The 19,023-nt window shown below is 38.4% G+C and overlaps 1 protein-coding gene and 1 pseudogene across 5 annotated transcripts in view; both read left to right on the forward strand.

Annotated features, from left to right (window-relative positions):
• The window catches only part of SLC26A7 (solute carrier family 26 member 7), a 226,459-nt gene that overhangs the window by 182,702 nt on the left and 24,734 nt on the right, over positions 1 to 19,023 (forward strand). For all 5 annotated transcript variants that reach the window (XM_070382933.1, XM_070382935.1, XM_070382934.1 and 2 more), the window contains 2 exons: positions 3,636 to 3,773; positions 9,891 to 9,936. In XM_070382933.1, coding sequence (XP_070239034.1) covers positions 3,636 to 3,773; positions 9,891 to 9,936 — 184 coding nt within the window. The remainder of the gene's footprint in view (positions 1 to 3,635; positions 3,774 to 9,890; positions 9,937 to 19,023) is intronic.
• Positions 451 to 1,396, forward strand: LOC102277250 (serine/threonine-protein phosphatase PP1-gamma catalytic subunit A-like; annotated as a pseudogene).

Here is a 19,023-nt window from a genome sequence, read left to right on the forward strand (position 1 = left end):
ATCATATGGTGAGATTAACGAGACAATCTAAGATGCAGGGGCTTTGTCATAACTAAACACCACAGGCCGAATGTTTGATTTTGTCTTGTAAGAGATTTCCTCTTTATTAAAAGTTCCTTGGGTAACATAAAGGTTTTTATTTTCTTGAATTGTTTAGTTGTGGCAAATCTCCTCACTTTCTAGAGCTTAAACAGTTGTGTAGCTATAGAAACTTTTTGAGATTATCCGGTTTAAAAATGTACCTGCTTTAGCTCTCATGATTCCAGTACGGGAAGGAGGAGGAGGCAACGAGCAGAGCCGTTGTGGGTGATGGGGGGGCGGCTGTGGTTTCTGCAAGGCTGCAGCACCGTCTCTGCGCTGCTGGGACGGGAAAGGAAGTGAGGATCCCGGCGGAGCCAGCGGCAGTGCTGCTGCGGGAGGGCGGGCATCGGAAGGCGATGGAGGATCTGGATGAACAGCACTGACAGCATCATCCAATGGCTGCTCCAAGCGAGAGGGTCCAAGCCTGGCGAGAACGTCCAGCTACAGGGGCAGGAAATCAGAGGACTGTGATTGTTAAAGTCCCGAGAGAGCTTTCTCAGTCAGCCTACTGTCCTACACCGTTCAAAATATGAGGTGATATCTGTGGGCAATCCTATATGATTTGCTGTGACTTTCTGAGTACAGTGGTTTCCCTCCAAAAGCAATTACTTGTTTCTTGGGGACTATGTGAACAAGGGAAAGCAGTCATTGGACACTCTCTGCCTCTTACTGGCTTACAAAATCAAATATCTCTAGATTGTTTTCTTCTCGGAGGAAACCACGAATGTGACGGTATTAGTAGAATTTAGGGATTTTATGATGAATTAAAAGAAGATATAACATTGAAGTAGGGAAAACGTTCACAGACTACTTTACCTGTTTATGGATAGTAGTCATCCTGGATGAGAAAATATTCTGCTGTCACGGAGGTTTATCACCAGATCTCCAATCTATGGAGTGGATTTGGTGAATTATGCAGCCAATCGGTGACCCAGAACAAGATTGTCTTTGTGATCTTTTGTGGTCTGACCCAGATAAGGATGTTTTTGGCTGGGGTTTGAAAATGACAGGGGGTCGTGCTTTGCACTTGGTGCGGAAGTGGTTGCAAATTTCTCCATAAGCGTGATTTGGATCTTGTATGTAGAGCCCATCGGGTGGCTGACAATGCATAGACGTTTTCTGCAGACAGTTGGTCACTCTGTTTTCTGCATTCAGTTATTGTGGAGAGCTTGACAAAGCCGGTGCCATGATGAGTATGGATGCGACTCTAATGTGTTCTCTTCAGATTTTACAGCCTGCAGAGAAAAAGAAGTCAAGTGCCCCGAGACATGAAATACCTCCAAGGGCTATGATCACAAAGCAAGCAAAGCAATAAATGTCATTTTGACACTGCCTAGTCGGGGCTTGTAACATATATAGCTTTTATTTTTAAAGCTGTAATGTGTATAGGTCAGCGTACTTAAATAAGGTTTGTGGGCCCCGTTCCAGTTTTTACTTTATCAGTAGTATTTGTTGATTTTAACAGCAAATAAAAGATTCCCCGCTGTCAAGGAAAGATGTGTTATTTTGTTGAGTTCTCTGTTCCTTTTGCAAACAATTTTAATGGTAGTGCTAAAGCTGTACACCCCAGGACAGTTTATCCTGACTAAGGGGTGAGTGTACAATTGAGCTTTCTTTAAATTTGGTACAGCTCATGAATAATGTAAATACCCATTTTCTTTAGGATATAAAGAGAGATCTAGGATGCTCAGTGTGTGCATGTTATTGTCATAAAACTCATACTGTTGGATACAAAACACTGTGAACCTTTTGTTTGCTTGCTTCAAAGAAATTGCTCTTTTTCTTGTCTTGTCATGTACAAACTAGTTTTTAGAGTTATCAAAATTAAGAGTAACTTTCAACCTTGCCAGCATCACTTGTATGTATATTTAATTAAAGTACACTTTCCCCTGTGATACACTTAAATGACAATTAAAGCCATTATTTTAAATGTTTGTGATTCTTTCCTAAAACCAAAGATTCTGTTGAAATATATATGGACACTCTCCTTAGTACAAGGTGACATGATTGTGTATCCCTGCTGCCTTCTTGGGGATCCAAAAATAGGTTTTTAAGTTTGAATAGCAATTAATAACATAGGCCTGTTTACACTACTAATGATTAAAGTTAATAACATTTTGTAGTATTTTCAGTCTATTCATTAAGTAATCTTTTTACAATTACATCAGGACTGAACCTGTCCATTCAGAAAGCTTCAAAATTGTAAAAACAATACTGTTCTATATGTGTGACTGATTATGCTTTCTTTGGCCTACATTCTTTATTCTGTGATGAAGTTGAAGCTTGTAAGTCAAAACAAAGCAACTAACTTACTATGCACCAGTTTCTACAGAACTCACAGTATCTATGACTTTTTAAAACTAATATCTGTTTTAAAAAAGGGAATGCAGTTTCACCAGATGACCATGTACAATACCATGTGGGAAAAATGAATTCAGAATTATTTAATGATGAACTTGTTAAAAAAAATTACCTACTTTAAAAAACAAGGAAGCTAAGAGAGGTTAAATGAATAATCCAAATTCACATTATCTATTATTTTCCTATCTTTCTCTCTCTTGTCTGTATGTGTCTGTAAATAAATCAGCTTTATTTAGTTGGTAAGGAATTATCATTTCATAGAGCTCCCATTTCTCTCAGTTTCTAAGATAGACCACTGCTCCAAAGGTCAGGGTGCTGTGCTGTGCTTAGTCGCTCAGTTGTGTCTGACTCTTTGTGACCCCATGGACTGTAGCCCGCCAGGTTCCTCTGTCCATGGGGATTCTCCAGGCAAGAATACTGGAGTGGTTTGCCATGCCCTCCTCCAAGGGATCTTCCCAACCCAGGGACTGAACCCAGATCACCTGCATTGCAAGTGGATTCTTTACCATCTGAGACACCAGGGAAGCCCAAGGTCATGGCAAAGATGGTATTGCCAGGAAGACCTGGGCAAATGGCTGCAGCAGACAAATTTTGTATTGAAATTTTTCCTTCTCCATTTCTTCATGTCTTGTCTACATCCTGGCAATCCATAATCTAGGCCTGCCCAAAGTGAAATTACCTTCCTGATAATACCTGTTGGTTTCTTTCTCCCAATTAGAACTATCAGTCACTTGTAAGGTGACTTCCAGGCAAAGGAAGGCTACATCAATATGAGGTAAATGATTGACAGTTGACCTTTCAGGCCATATTTTCATTTTAAAAGCTATGGGATGGCTAGGTAAAGGAATTTTAAATATCTGGATTGAGTGGAAGAGGTACTTTTAGGAGGATAAGTCTTTCTGATACTCTTTTGATAGTCTTTTGCCTCCCCAAAACTCAGTAGGAATAAGGGGTATTTTCTGAAAGTCTACAGACTTATCTAATGGTTGCTAATGTTTCTTAGTAAAGAAGTACATATTTTCCTTGAGACATATGGTAGTATATTTAATCCTCCAAAATTTTTTAATAATGAAAACATCAGCAAAGAAATTGTCAATCATGATTGAGTGACATTTGTACTTACAGGGTTTCAATTCATTGTAGGATTTATTTCATTCAGAACTCTGAATCTATTCGTTTGTTTCCTCTAAAAGGAAAGCCTGCAGCAGGTGAAAATTATCTCAATAAACAACCCGCTTGTTTTTCTGAATGCAAAGAAGTTCCATAATGATATAATGAACATAATCCAAAAAGAAAATATTGGAAACCAACCACTTGATGAAATCAGAAAGGTAAGGTCAACTCTTTTGATTATATTATGCTACAGGTAATCCTATATCTTGATACCCCAAAAAGGAATCATGTATATATAATACATTATAAAAATGTTTAGAGGCCTCTTCCCTCAGTAAAATCTTATATTATGTTATAATTTTTATTTGGTTTGTAGTTAGTCTTTAGGTAATCACTCTTGTTCATTCATTTGTTCATTTACTCATTAATTCAGCAAATGTCTAAAGGACATATGTGTTGTGCTATTCTGTGCTTAGTCGCTCAGTTGTGTCTGACTCTTTGTGACCCCAGGGTCCTCTGTCCATGGACTTCTCTAGGCAAGAATACTGGTGTGGGTTGCCATGCCCACCTCCAGGAGACCTTCCCAACCCAGGGATCGAACCCACGTCTCCCACATTTCAGGCAGATTCTTTACCAGCTGAGCTATCAGGGAAGCCTATGTACTAGGTGCTATAACCCTGGGAGGAATAAATAAGACAATTCACTTAAAGGATATTTTTACCAAGAGAAAGAAGAGTTAGGTCTACCTCCAAAAGAGAATATAGTAGATGACTCAAAGAGGTATAAACTGTGGGCCTCATTATGATAACATTGTCTTAAATTGCCATCATTTTTTATCTCCACAAATTATCTCAGTTAATAGAGATAACAAATAAAATGTGCATGAGAAAGAGCTATGCGTAATCATTTGAATCTTTAAGGCCTCTGCAATGTTAAAAGCGTGGACTTTGGAGCTAAACTGCCTGGGTAAGCTACTTAAAAGCTATTAGACCTTCAGTTCAGTTCAGTTGCTCAGTTGTCTCTGACTCTTTGTGACCCCATGAACTGCAGCACGCCAGGCCTCCCTGTCCATCACCAACTCCCGGAGTTTACTCAGACTCATCTCCATTGAGTTGGTGATGCCATCCAACCATCTCATCCTCTGTCGCCCCTTCTCCTCCTGCCCTCAATCTTTCCCAGCATTAGGGTCTTCTCAAATGAGTCAGCTCTTCGCATCAGGTGGCCAAAGTATTAGACCTTAACCAAAGTATTTAATCTTTTCTATTTAAGTTTCCTAATCAGTACTATCAACAATAAAATAAGTTAATATATACAAAGAAGTTAGATAGTTCCTGGCCTACTTAATACTCTAAAATCTTAGCTAGTATTACTAGTTTGACTGAGTGCAAATAATATCCTCTCAATGAAGAGTTTCTTGACTGTTGTAGATCACAAAGTTCTCTTCTTTCTCTTGTATCCTTGAGCATATACTATCTCTGTCAGTCAGATGCATAGGAGACCCTGGTCCTCCCATTTCTGGTATCTCAGGAACTAACTCCACATTCCTGTCTCTGAAGCTTTATGTGTCTACCCCTGGGCCTCATGCTGATCCACACTACAGAGACTCTAGATATAAGATCAGATATGAAATTTGCTGGGCACAGTTCACAATGAAAGTGTGAAGTTCTTTGTTCAACAGTTGTTAGGAATTTCAAAATGGTGTCAACATAGCATTAATTCAAATGAGAGACCCTTCTAAGCTTGAGGTCTTATGTGACTGCACAGAACTCTAGCCCACAAAACTGGCCCTGCCTGTGTATCTCCAGTCCTTCTTACCACTCACTGAGCTCTTTTAGATGTCACTTTCATCAGAATATTAGGAGCCACCACCTGTGATTTTGGGTTGAAAAGAATTTGCTCTTATGCTAAAGGGGGAGATATATACCTAATTGTTCAAGTTGTATTAATATATTAGGCCTGTTTTTTATCACAAAGCCATTCTAGACCTGTATATGAGACAGGTATGTTCTTGTGGCTGACTTTAAGCTCATAACCACCATGTATAACAGCATTATGGGAAAATCTGTCTAGAGCTTCATGTAACCTAATTAACTACAATTAACTAATTAATTACAAGAAGTTTGTGGTCTTGTTTTTCCAAAATGTAAACTTACTTCTTGAAATAATATACTAAATTGTGGGCTTTATCATTGCTAGTAGAGTACCTGACATGGCAATTCTTATTACTAGTTATTTATCAATAGTTGATAGTCTCTTCCTTATTTTCCTGCAAGATTAAGGTTGCTCCAACCTGTTTTCAGAAATTGCAAAATGACATGTGTTTACCTTTAGTATATTGTTACCTTAGAAACAAATCTCACTAACACAGTCTTTTGTGAGAAGTTTCCACATAAATGATTTTACCCACTTGGGATTTCAGAAAATTGAGTCTAAAAATCAAACAAGGTTCATTGAATTTAGGTTATTAGTAGATGAAGGCACTCAAAAGGATTCTTCAACTCAGAACTTATGATGGTGAGGAAGAATTTGTTGAAACTGTGTTCCACTATAATGATAATGATGCAAATATTGTATGTATATTTGTATGTTGTGAGTTTTAAAGGAACACCAAGGATTCAGATGGCAATCTGAAAGCCCTGCTCTCAGAGGAACCTGGGATAAACCTTTATTTGGAATGGTTAAAAGGATAGTCTTGAGCTTGAGTGCTCTTTGGGGCATTTCGTATTATTCTTGTCAGACGCTGTCAAGGACATCTACTTGTCTTGAGGACTATGCACTTACTCCAAGTTCCATCTTAAGAGGGAGATGTCTGCAGCCATTAATCGCTGCTGCAGTTTTGCCTCCCTTTATCAGGCTGCACATAACAGTCCACAGTTGTGCCTTCAACTGGAGTGCTCTGCCAGGGCCTCGATTTTGTCTTCTCTGACAGCTGTGTTTTCAACAGATGGTGGTGATGGAAGGACATTTAAAACACTTCAGATCAGGAAGATTCACATCCCATTCAAAACACGAATTGAAAAAGGATCCTCTGTTAGGTTATATAATGATATACTTTTATATTGCTATACTTCCTATATGCTCAGTTGTGTCCAACTCTTTGAGACCCCATGGACTGTAGCCTACCAGGCTCCTCTGTCCACAGGTTTTCCCAGGCAAGAATACTGGAGCAGGATGCCATTTCCTACTCCAGGGGTTCTTTTCGACCCAGGATTGAACCCGCGTGTCTTGTGTCTCTTGCACTGGCCGGCGGATTCTTTACCACTGAGCCTCTATATCACCATTAAATATCTCCCTGAATACAGAAGCTTAGAAGGATCTCAGGCTGCTAGTGTTTGATGGATTTGTGCTTATTATTATATAGACCTACAGGTATTCACTATTCATTACTATTTTGTGCTCTCACCTTGCAAGAGAAGTTTCAATCTACCATTTATCTAAAATTTTCTTTTGCTCAGGCAAGGTGTTTTTCAAAACTAGACTTTGTTTTTGAAACAGTGTTTTAGATTTACAGAAAAATTGAGTAGTTAGTATAGAGAGTTCCTATATATAGAGAGAGTCCCTATATATACCCCACATTACAGTTTCCTCTATTATTAACATCTTGCATTAGTGTGACATATTTATTATAATCAATCAGCCAATATGGATACATTATCATTAAGAAGAGTCCGTGCTTTATCTGGGCTTCTCAGGTGGTGCTAGTGGTAAAGAACCCATCTACCAGTGCAGGAGACTTAAGAGATGTGGGTTCGATCTTTGGGTCAGGAAGATCCCCTGGAGGAGAGCATGACAACCCACTCCAGTATTCTTGCCTGGAGAATCCCATGGACAGAGGAGCCTGGCGAGCTATGGTCCATAGGGTGGCGTAGAGTCGGACAGGACTGAAGCGATTTAGCACACATGCTTTATTTAGATTTACTTAGTTCTACCTGATACCCTTTCTCTGTTCTAGAATTCCATCTGGTATATCACGTTACATTTAGTTGTCTTGTCTCCTTAGTCTCCTCGTGACTGTGACAGTTTCTTAGGCTTTCCCTTTATTGAATGGTCTTGACAATTTTGAGTAGTACTGGTCAGATATTTTGTAGAATGCCCCTCTGTTGGAATTATGTCTTATTTTTCTTGTGATAGCACTGGGAATATGGGTTTTTTTTAGGAAGAAAACTATAGAGGTGAAGTGCCATTTTCATCACATTTGTATCAAGGGTACATAATATCAGCACTATTTCTCACTGTAGATATTAATCTCGATCTTCTGGATGAAGTAGTATTTGTCAGGTTTCTCCCCTATAAAATTACTTTATCTCCCCTTTTGCATGCTGTGCTCTTCGAAAGCGAGTCACTGTGTGCAGCTTGTATTTAGGGAATGTGAAGTCATGCTCCACCTTCTTGAGGGTGGAGTATTTGTATAAATAATTTGAAATTCTTCTGCAGAAGAGGTTTCAGACAAGGCATTTTTAAGAGGAGAAAAAGGAAACTCACACTCATTGGCTGTGTTTCAGGGGCTCGTCTCTTTACCTGGGTACTTGTCGTCAGCCCCATGATGTAACTGACTTTATCTGAATGTTACAAAAAGAAAAAAAGATTGAGACTTAGAAATGTAAAATAACCTGGGGAAAATTATTTGGTAACTGTCAGAATCAGACTTAAAATATATAAGCTGTGCCACTGGGTGCAGTACCAGTGGCTTCCCGGGTAGCGCTAGTAGTAAAGAACACGCCTGCCAGTGCAGGAGACCTAAGAGACACAGGTTCGATCCCTGGATAGGGTTTGATCCCTGGGTTGGGAAGATCCCTTGGAGAAGGGCATTGCAACCCACTCAAGTATTGTTGCCTGGAGAACCCCATGGACAGAGGAGCCTGGTGGGCTACAGTCCATGGGGTCGCAAAGAGTTGGACATGACTGAGCGACTAACACACGCACACACAGTGGGTATTAAGAAGGGAAATTAATATTCTATGGTCACCCTCCAAGATGAAAACTGATTTAATGGGAAAGTAGTATAATGTAGCAGTTTGGAGCAAGAGGTACAGCGTTGAAAGACATGAACTTAGGTTTTAACTCAATTCCTGCTAGCTTTATGACTTTGGTCAAATTGTTTAACCATTTCCATCATTAGAAGTCTTCCACATTTAAAATTTTTCTGACTTTCATATGGAAAATGATGTCAGTAACTTCATAGGATTATTCTGAGAATTAAATGATTAATGTAAAGTTCTTAGTATACAGTAAGTACTCAAGTAATAACAATTGCTATCGTCATGAACAGTAATAACAATAAGACATTTTTGAGAAATATATAGCATGTTTTAATTTTAAAGGCATCAATTATTTTTAATTTCAAAAAAATTTAATTGTAGGATATAAAGTAATTTTCATTCTCCAGCATTTCCATAAACTGGAATTTTTTTCTTGGACATTTTCATGAAGCTTCAGGTGAACAGCTAATTTTTTTAAAAATTATTTATTTTTATTGAAGTATAGTTTATTTACAATGGTTTGTTAGTTTCAGGTGTACAGCATAGTGATTCAGTTACATATACATATTTTTTTCCTGATTCTTTTCCCTTATAAGTTATTGCAAAACATTGAGTACAGTTCCCAGTGCTATGCAGTATGTCCTTGTCGCTTATCTATTTTATATATAGTAGTGTGTGAGCGACTGAACTGAACTGAACTGAGTGTGTGTTTGTTAATTGCAAACTCCTGATTTATCCCTCCCCACCCTTTTCCCATTGGTAACTGTAAATTTGTTTTCTATGTCTGTGAGTCTGTTTCTGTTTTGTATGTAAGTTACTTTCCATCATTTTTTTGATTGGATTCCCCGTGTAAGTGATATTATATGATATTTATCTTTCTCTGTCTGGCTTACTTCATATTACTCAGCCATAAAAATTACAATAATGCCATTTATAGCAACATGCATGTACCTCATACTAAATGAATAGCTGACTTTTGTAAAATATGAAATACACATTTGGTGGCTCTCTCTTTGAGTGCTGTGTTAATGAGGTTAATTTCTGATTGGATACATACATGAAAAACACATGTAAATGTTCACCTCCTGATGAAAAAATATCAAAACAATCTTGCAGAAAATGTTCTGAAAAAGAGAGTCTGACTTGATAAATTATCAACTGAGCTAACATAAACTTAGAGCTAACTTATTATTTCCGTTTGTTGTATTTATCATTCTGAAAAAAAAGCTAGAGAAAATAATTATTGGAGACTATTTTTTTGTTGTTGTTATTGTGGAGAAAAGAATGATGTTCTATTTTAGGGACAGAAATGAGTTTTTATAATGTTATTCACCTTCTTATGTGTTTTTATTTCAGTATGAACAAAGCACATTGGTCAGTTCTCTGAGTGGCGTTTGCAATGGTGAGTTAGCGTACAGGACATCTAAGAGTTCTGACTTGACTACAGAACAGAAGATGAAACCTTTGCCTTCTCCTTGCGGCCTCCTGCCTCTGTTCCCCTTCCTCTCTCCTCGTCTGCTTCTGCCTCCGCTTTCCTCCCTGCTTCTCGCCTGTTCTGTCCACTTGGCTGTTTCCCTCCCTTCCTCTTCCTCTCCTCTGCTCCTACTCTGTCCTCCCCATTCCTCCTTCTTCTCTTCTTTGTCTTCCTCCTCACACTCCTAACTTATTTTAGAGATTAAGTTCAGATGTGTCAGCCTACAAAGGATGAAAGTATAAAAATTTATTATGAGGCATTACGAATACCTGAAACACTTAAATTAATGGTATTTTTTAAAATGGAAGGAAATACAATGTCCATTGATCAGAATACACAACGTTGAAAAGATGTCAGTTCTCAAATTTTGTTATAGATATAAACTGAGTCACAATTAAAATTCTGATAGGACGTTTTAATGGCAGTTGATAAAATCATTCTAAATTTTGTACAAAACTCAAATGGCCAAGAATAGGCACAGGTGTTGAACTATATGAACAAGTCCCTTGATCAATTAATACTTATGTATGTATAAATGTATTATAAAGCCCTAATAATCAGTGCAGTGTGCTACTGGTTCAGAGATAAATGAACAGGTCAACAGGACAGAGCAGAGAACACAAAAGTGAGGAAAAGCTCACGTATATTGGTGTTTTACTTGTGACAAATGTGGCACTGCAGAGCAGTGAGCAAAAGACTGTCATTAATATACAATGATGAGACAATCACACACCCATGATAAATGGAATTAGACCTTCATCCTATCCCATCCCATCCCATCCCCCAAGTCAGTACCAGCTCAAAGTCCTAAGAGTGGTAGACAAATTATAAATTTAAAAGAAAATATAGGAGAATATGTACAAGAAATGTTAAACATTATCCTTAAACTTCACTAGATTATGAAGAGTTTTGTTTACCAAATGTCATCATATGAAGCATGAAAAGATAAGCCAGAGTAAAAGAAGATAGACGTAATTTATAAAAAGGAGAAAGAATTGTACTCCCTAACATATGAAGGAGTAAAAATGGCAGATGACCTGTTAGAAAACTGCACAAGAGATATGAACAGGCATTCCACAAAAAAAGACATTTTCAAATTTACTAATGAGCATATGCAGATATGCTTACTTAAACTCACCGATGTTATTCATAATACTTGAGGAAATATAGATTAACTTTGCAATAAATAACACAATATATGTGATTGATAGTTTTTTAAAATCTCACAGTACCAAGTATTGGTGAGGATATAGAGCAACAAAAAGTCTTTTGCAATGGTGGGAGTGTAAACTGTAGAAACTACCTTGGAAAACGGTTTGGTAATATCATATAAAGTTGAAGATACACGAGATACACAAACCGGCAGTTCCACACCCAGTTTACATTTTAACAAGTTACATAAACAAGAATGTTCAAACAGTATTGTTTTTAACTATCCAAACCTGGAAACAGTTCATATAAAAAAAAAAAGTTAGCTGGTATGTATAAGTATGGAATATTTATACATTTGAATTTTTAGTTGATATATTTATTATATGGTACACATATACAATAATGAAAACTAGATGAGTCATAAATGTAACTGGGCCAAAATGAAAAGGCAAAGGAAAACATAAAATTCAAATTCTATTATATAAGCTTAAAAAAAAGAAAGCAGGAAAAGCTGACATACTGATTTTGGCTCTTCTAAAGACAGTAGTAAAGGAGCCTCTTAATATCTGCACCTGGAAACATATACAAGATTGTTCATAGTAACTGTTTATAATCCTCCCAAATGCAGGAAAATTAATACTTTTTAGAAGTACAGTGGATAAAAGAACATGTGGAACATTTATATATAAATATATATTATAGTATCTGTCATATTACTTTAAAGTACTCTAAATAAATGTATAAATATAGAATAGGATAAAATAAATATCATATAAATGTACAAATTAATTCCATGGCCCGCATCAACAGGATAGCAGTCAGATGCTAGCTTCTCTGGTCTTTTCTGATTTCTCATGACAAATTCACTTTCTTCTGCTTTGTGCTCTGAAAGGATCCTTATATGATCCTGGTATTGCACTCATTTAATGGTTGTTTTTTGCAAGTCTTTCTCTTCTGTTAGCCTGAAAAGTTTACAAGGGCATTCTCACCTCTGCATCCCTAGATCAGGCCCACTTTGCAGAGAGCAATAGCTGATCGACATGGTCACCCTTGCTGTGTCCCTGGGAAACCTTTGGTACCCAGTTACCCTTTTATAGTAGTTAGGACTGGTTGACTAGAATGTTTTCCTGGTATCCTCCTTCTCTCTCTTCTGACACTCCAGAGTATCCTGAGTTCCCCTACCTCTCTCTCTTGTTCAGGAACAGCATCCAGCTGTCACTTCCCTGTGCTTTAAATGCTCAGGTTTCTTTTATTGCTCATGTTCTTGATTTCCTCTCAAAGTTTAAATAGTAAAACCTATAATTCTTGGTTTTGTTGTGTTTACATTTTCACTTCTGTTACTCTGATTTTGTCCTTAACCGTATTCAAGATGGATTAGTATGACTTTCCTATTTTTTTTCTGCTATGAGACAGTCTTGGTCTTACTCCATAAGTAGAGAACATCCAGTTTCCTGTGATTACAGAAGATAAAATTAATTGATCAAGGCACTTCCTCCTATGAGCCAAAGTAACCTGAGAATCTTCTAAACAGGGAGCTGTAATAAGCTCTTACAAATGGCTGGTGTTGACTGGGAGTTGGGGATGAACAGGGAAGCCTGGCATGCTGCAGTCTATGGGGTCGCAAAGAGCCTGACGTGGCTGAGCAACTGGACTGAACTGAACTGACACACAAGCTGAGATGCAGTTGCCATCCTAGCTTTATTCCATTCTGTGATGACAGACTAATCCTAAAAGAAAACAAAAAACTTCTTATGCATTAGTGATCTCTTCAGAGCATCAAGTGCCCAGTCCTCAGTCTGATACCTAAAACCCTTCCGTATCTTCTTAAACTGATTTCCCTTTTACTACACATTGCACAAGTTCTCTATACCAGTCAGATGAATCAGTTTTCATGGCTCCTACACCTAATTTAATCATTCTTGGATCTAATTCTTTAAAAAAATTTTATTTATTTTAATTGGAGGTTAATTACTTTACAATATTGTGGTGGTTTTTGCCATACATTGACATAAATCAGCCATGGGTGTACATGGGTCCCCCCTTCCCAAACCCCCCTCCCACCTCTTTCCCCATCCCATCCCTCTGGGTTGTCCCAGTGAACCTGGATTTAAATTCTTTATTCATATTCTCCCTTCTAGAACCATCTACTTGTTTGCCAATCCAAATATTACACTTTCTTCAAGGTTTAATAGAGAAGAAAAGTAAGTCAAAGGGACGTATTCTTTGGCAAACTCACTAGGTAGAAAAGGAAGTCAACCAGATCCATGGAGGCAAGTATACAATGAAGTGCCGCTTAGCATTCAGTTCCTTCAGCTGTAAAATGGAAATTTGGTAACATGGAGAGACTACCACATGCCTCACTCAATCACGTATCACTTTATATACTAATAAAATTGTTTTATTCATGCACATTTTCCTAATTATATTTTTAAGGGAAGAGATGCATTTTTAATGTCCATGCATTATCCTTCGTTGTCCAGTGAACACTTGGTCAGTGAATGAAAATTAACACTGCTGATATTTGTATAGCACTTCCAAGTTTTCAAAGGATATTCTTCTAAATGGATGAAATAGATAAATGGTAATTATCATTTTCAAATAGGTAATAGGATACTCTTAGTTTTACTGATGAAGAAATTGAGGCCCACTCTTGCTTTCTGAGGGGGTCTGTATGCTGCTTATTGAATGTGTATCTCTCTAACTAAACTTTAGTTCACTTCAGTTCAGTTGCTCAGTCATGTCCGACTCTTTGCGACCCCAGGAATTGCACCATGCCAGGCCTCCCTGTCCATCAACAACTCCCGGAGTTCACCCAGACTTATGTTCATTGAGATGGTGATGCCATCCAGCCATCTCATCCTCTGTCATCCCCTTCTCTTCCTGCCCCTAACCCCTCCCAGCATCAGGGTCTTTTCCAATGAGTCAACTCTTCACATGAGGTGGCCAAAGTACTGGAGTTTCAGCTTTAGTATCATTCCTTCCAAAGAACACCCAGGACTGATCTCCTTTAGAATGGACTGGTTGGATCTCCTTGCAGTCCAAGGGACCCTCAAGAGTCTTCTCCAATACCACAGTTCAAAAGCATCAATTCTTCGGCGCTCAGCTTTCTTCATAGTCCAATTCTCACATCCATACATGACCACTGGAAAAACCATAGCCTTGACTAGATGAACCTTTGTTGGCAAAGTAATGTCTCTGCTTTTGAATATGCTGTCTAGGTTGGTCATAACTGCTTTCCAAGGAGTGAGCGTCTTTTAATTTCATGGCTGCAGTCACCATCTGCTGTGATTTTGGAGACCCCAAAATAAAGTCTGACACTGTTTCCACTCTTTCCCCATCTATTTGCCATGAAGTGATAGGACCAGATGCCATGATCTTCGTTTTCTGAATGTTGAGCTTTAAGCCAACTTTTTCACTCTCCACTTTCACTTTCATCAAGAGGCTTTTGAGTTCCTCTTCACTTTCTGCCATAAGGGTGGTGTCAACTGCATATCTGAGGTTATTGATATTTCTCCCGGCAATCTTGATTCCAGCTTGTGCCTCTTCCAGCTCAGAATTTCTCATGATGTACTCTGCATAGAAGTTAAATAAGCAGGGTGACAATATACAGCCTTGACATACTCCTTTTCCTATTTGGAACCAGTCTGTTGTTCCATATCCAGTTCTAACCGTTGCTTCCTGACCTGCATATAGGTTTCTCAAGAGGCAGATCAGGTGGTCTGGTATTCCCATCTCTTTCAGAATTTTCCACAGTTTGTTGTGATCCACACAGTCAAAGGCTTTGGCATAGTCAATAAAGCAGAAATAGATGTTTTTCTGGAACTCTCTTGCTTTTTCTATGATCCAGTGGATGTTGGCAATTTGATCTCTGGTTTCTCTGCCATTTCTAAATCCAGCTTGAACATCTGGAAGTTCACGGTTCACAGCTTGGAGAATTTTGAGCATTACTTTACTAGCGTGTGAGATGAGTGCAATTGTGCAATAGTTTGAGCATTCTTTGGCATTGCCTTTCTTTGGGATTGGAATGAAAACTGACCTTTTCCAGTCCTGTGGCCACTGCTGAGTTTTCGAAATTTGCTGGCATATTGAGTGCAGCACTTTCACAGCATCATCTTTCAGGATTTGAAATAGCTCAACTGAAATTCCACCACCTCCACTAGCTTTGTTAGTGGTGATGCTTCCTAAGGCCCACTTGACTTCACATTCCAGGATGTCTGGCTCTAGGTCAGTGATCACACCATCATGATTATCTTGGTCATGAAGATCTTTTTTGTACAGTTCTGTGTATTCTTGCCACCTCTTCTTAATATCTTCTGCTTCTGTTAGGTCCATACCATTTTTGTCCTTTATCGAGCCCATCTTTGCATGAAATGTTCCCTTGGTATCTCTAATTTTCTTGAAGAGATCTCTATTCTTTCCTATTCTATTGTTTTCCTCTATTTCTTTTCATTGATCGCTGAGGAAGGGTTTCTTATCTCTCCTTGGTATTCTTTGGAACTCTGCATTCAGATGCTTATATCTTTCCTTTTCTCCTTTGCTTTTTACTTCTCTTCTTTTCACAGCTATTTGTAAGGCCTCCCCAGACAGCCATTTTGCTTTTTTTGCATTTCTTTTCCATGCAGATGGTCTCGATCCCTGTCTCCTGTACAATGTCACGAACCTCATTCCATAGTTCATCAGGCCCTCTATCTATCAGATCTAGTCCCTTAAATCTATTTCTCACTTCCACTGTATAATCATAAGGGTTTTGATTTAGGTCATGACTGCAGCCATGAAATTAAAAGACACTTACTCCTTGGAAAGCAGTTATGACTAACCTAGATAGCATATTCAAAAGCAGAGACATTACTTTGCCAACAAAGGTTCGTCTAGTCAAGGCTATGGTTTTTCCTGTGGTCATGTATGGATGTGAGAGTTGGACTGTGAAGAAGGCTGAGCACTGAAGAACTGATGCTTTTGAACTGTGGTGCTGGAGAAGACTCTTGAGAGTCCCTTGGACTGCAAGGAGATCCAACCAGTCCATTCTAAAGGAGATCAGCCCTGGGATTTCTTTGGAAGGAATGATGCTAAAGCTGAAACTCCAGTACTTTGGCCACCTCATGCAAAGAGTTAACTCATTGGAAAAGACTCTGATGCTGGGAGGGATTGGGGGCAAGAGGAGAAGGGGACCACAGAGGATGAGATGGCTGGATGGCATCACTGACTCGATGGACGTGAGTCTGGGTGAACTCTGGGAGTTGGTGATGGACAGGGAGGCCTGGTGTGCTGTGATTCATGGGGTTGCAAAGAGTTGGACATAACTGAGCAACTGAACTGAACTGAACTGAACCTGAATGGTCAGTGGTTTTCCCCACTTTCTTCAATTTAAGTCTGAATTTGGCAATTAGGAGTTGATGAACTGAGCCACAGTCAGCCTCCAGTCTTGTTTTTGCTGACCGTAAAGAGCTTCTCCATCTTTGGCTGCAAAGAATATAATCAATCTGATTTCGATGTTGACCATCTGGTGATGTCCATGTGTAGAGTCTTCTCTTGTGTTGTTGGAAGAGGGTGTTTGCTATGACCAGTGCATTCTCTTGGCAAAACTCTATTAGCGTTTGCCCTACTTCATTCTGTATTCCAAGGCCAAATTTGCCTGTTACCCCAGGTGTTTCTTGACTTCCTACTTTTTCATTCCAGTCCCCTATAATGAAAAGGACTTCTTTTTTGGGTGTTAGTTCTAAAAGATCTTGTAGGTCTTCATAGAACCGTTTAACTTCAGCTTCTTCAGTGTTGCTGGTTGGGGCATAGACTTGGATTACTGTGATATTGAATGGTTTGCCTTGGAAATGAACAGAGATCATTCTGTCATTTTTGAGATTGTATCCAAGTACTGCATATCAGACTTTTGTTGACCATGATGGCTACTCCATTTCTTCTAAGGGATTCCTGCCCACAGTAGTAGATATAATGGTCATCTGAGTTAAATTCACCCATTCCAGTCCATTTCAGTTCGCTGATTCCTAGAATGTCGACATTCACTCTTGCCGTCTCCTGGTTGACCACTTCCAATTTGCCTTGATTCATGGACCTAAGATTCCAGGTTCCTGTGCAGTATTGCTCTTTACAGTGTCGGACCTTGCTTCTATCACCAGTCACATCCACAACTGGGTATTGTTTTTGCTTTGGCTCCATCCCTTCATTCTTTCTGGAGTTATTTCTCCACTGATCTCCAGTAGTATATTGGGCACCTACTGACCTGGAGAGTTCCTCTTTCAGTATCCTATCATTTTGCCTTTTCATACTGTTCATGGGGTTCTCAAGGCAAGAATACTGAAGTGGTTTGCCATTCCCTTCTCCAGTGGACCACATTCTATCAGACCTCTCCACCATGACCCGCCCATCTTGGGTGGCCCATAGGGCATGGCTTAGTTTCACTGAGTTAGACAAGGCTGTGATCCATGTAATTAGATTGACTAGTTTTCTGTGATTATGGTTTCAGGATTCTTATCTCAGGATTCTTAATTTAATCAAGTCTGCAACATTCCTTTGGCCATGTAAGGCAACATATTCCACAGGTTCTAGGGGTTAAGCTGTGGACATCACTGGGGGCCATTTTTCTTCTACAATATCAGGTCTTTCCTGTACCTCCTGAGCGCTTTCTGCATAATTTTCCAGCCTTGGTAACACTTCAGATTACTAGTGCAACTGACTGGTTTCTCAGTTTACTTGTGAGTCTACTGAGAGTAGGGACCATTATCTCTCTTGTCCATCATTCTACTTGTATTTCTTAGGACAGCACTTACAGTAAGCACACGCCACGTGTATATTAACCAATTGCTTGAATGAATGAATAAAAGAGATAATGTACACAATAATATGTACACATGTTTTCCAAAGATAGTGTTTTGGTTTGTTCTAAATATTTCTGATTCCTTATTTTCTTTAGAAGTTAGAGATATAAATCTGTTTCTCAATAATTACTTGATATCAACAGAAAACGCCTTCTTTTAAAGAATTATGAGCAATTCACAAACTGCCAGAAACTTTTTGAAGTATAAAAAAGCACTCCTAAATTATGCATCTATGAATACTTTTTAATTAAACAAGTTAATGAATATTCCACAGGAGAGAGCTGGCTTGCACAGTCTGGAGTTAATCATCCACCCACACCTGATGGTTAATTTCTTTCTTTATTTTTCTTTGATTTTTGTAGATAAAGCTCATCATTTACCACATCCCCCATGAGTATATATTAGTTATCCCCTTTGCAGATGCTCCAAACTTACCTCATTTTGCTTATGGCATATTAGCTGTTCATTCAGTTTTCTACAACAGTATGAATTTTATTGCACTGACTGATTTACTCAGAAGCTTAGAACACAAGTATATATTAATAGTCATAGAATCAGCACAATGACAGAACTGAGAGGATAGTATATAAAAGAAAACTTCACTTATTTTTGGAAAGATTTCAGAAATGTCCATTGTATTTAAATTTTCACTTGAGGGAATTGGTAACTTTGCCATTAACAATGTCTTTTTTATTTAAAAAAAAAAAAAAAAAAGATGAACTGCTTCTCTTAAAAAAAAAAGCTTACTTACCTTATTATCCACAACTACATGGCACAATTCTTTTATTTCTTTTGGACAGTCTGAAAATGTGCATCCATTTTGGTTAAAGGAACACAAAAGAGGAACCTCAGGTGTAAAATGAAGGACAAAGCAAGCACATTCTGAAACAAAAGAAAAAGTTTTGTTTCACTTTTGATTAAACCCAAACATTTTTAGTTAGCAATCTATCATCACTTAGATTATGAAACAACTACAGGAAAATATAGAGAACGGCAAGTATAATTTATGAGTGAAATAAATAGGATAGGAAAG

This window comes from Bos mutus, chromosome 14, assembly GCF_027580195.1.
Source record: "Bos mutus isolate GX-2022 chromosome 14, NWIPB_WYAK_1.1, whole genome shotgun sequence".
Lineage (NCBI taxonomy): Eukaryota > Metazoa > Chordata > Mammalia > Artiodactyla > Bovidae > Bos > Bos mutus.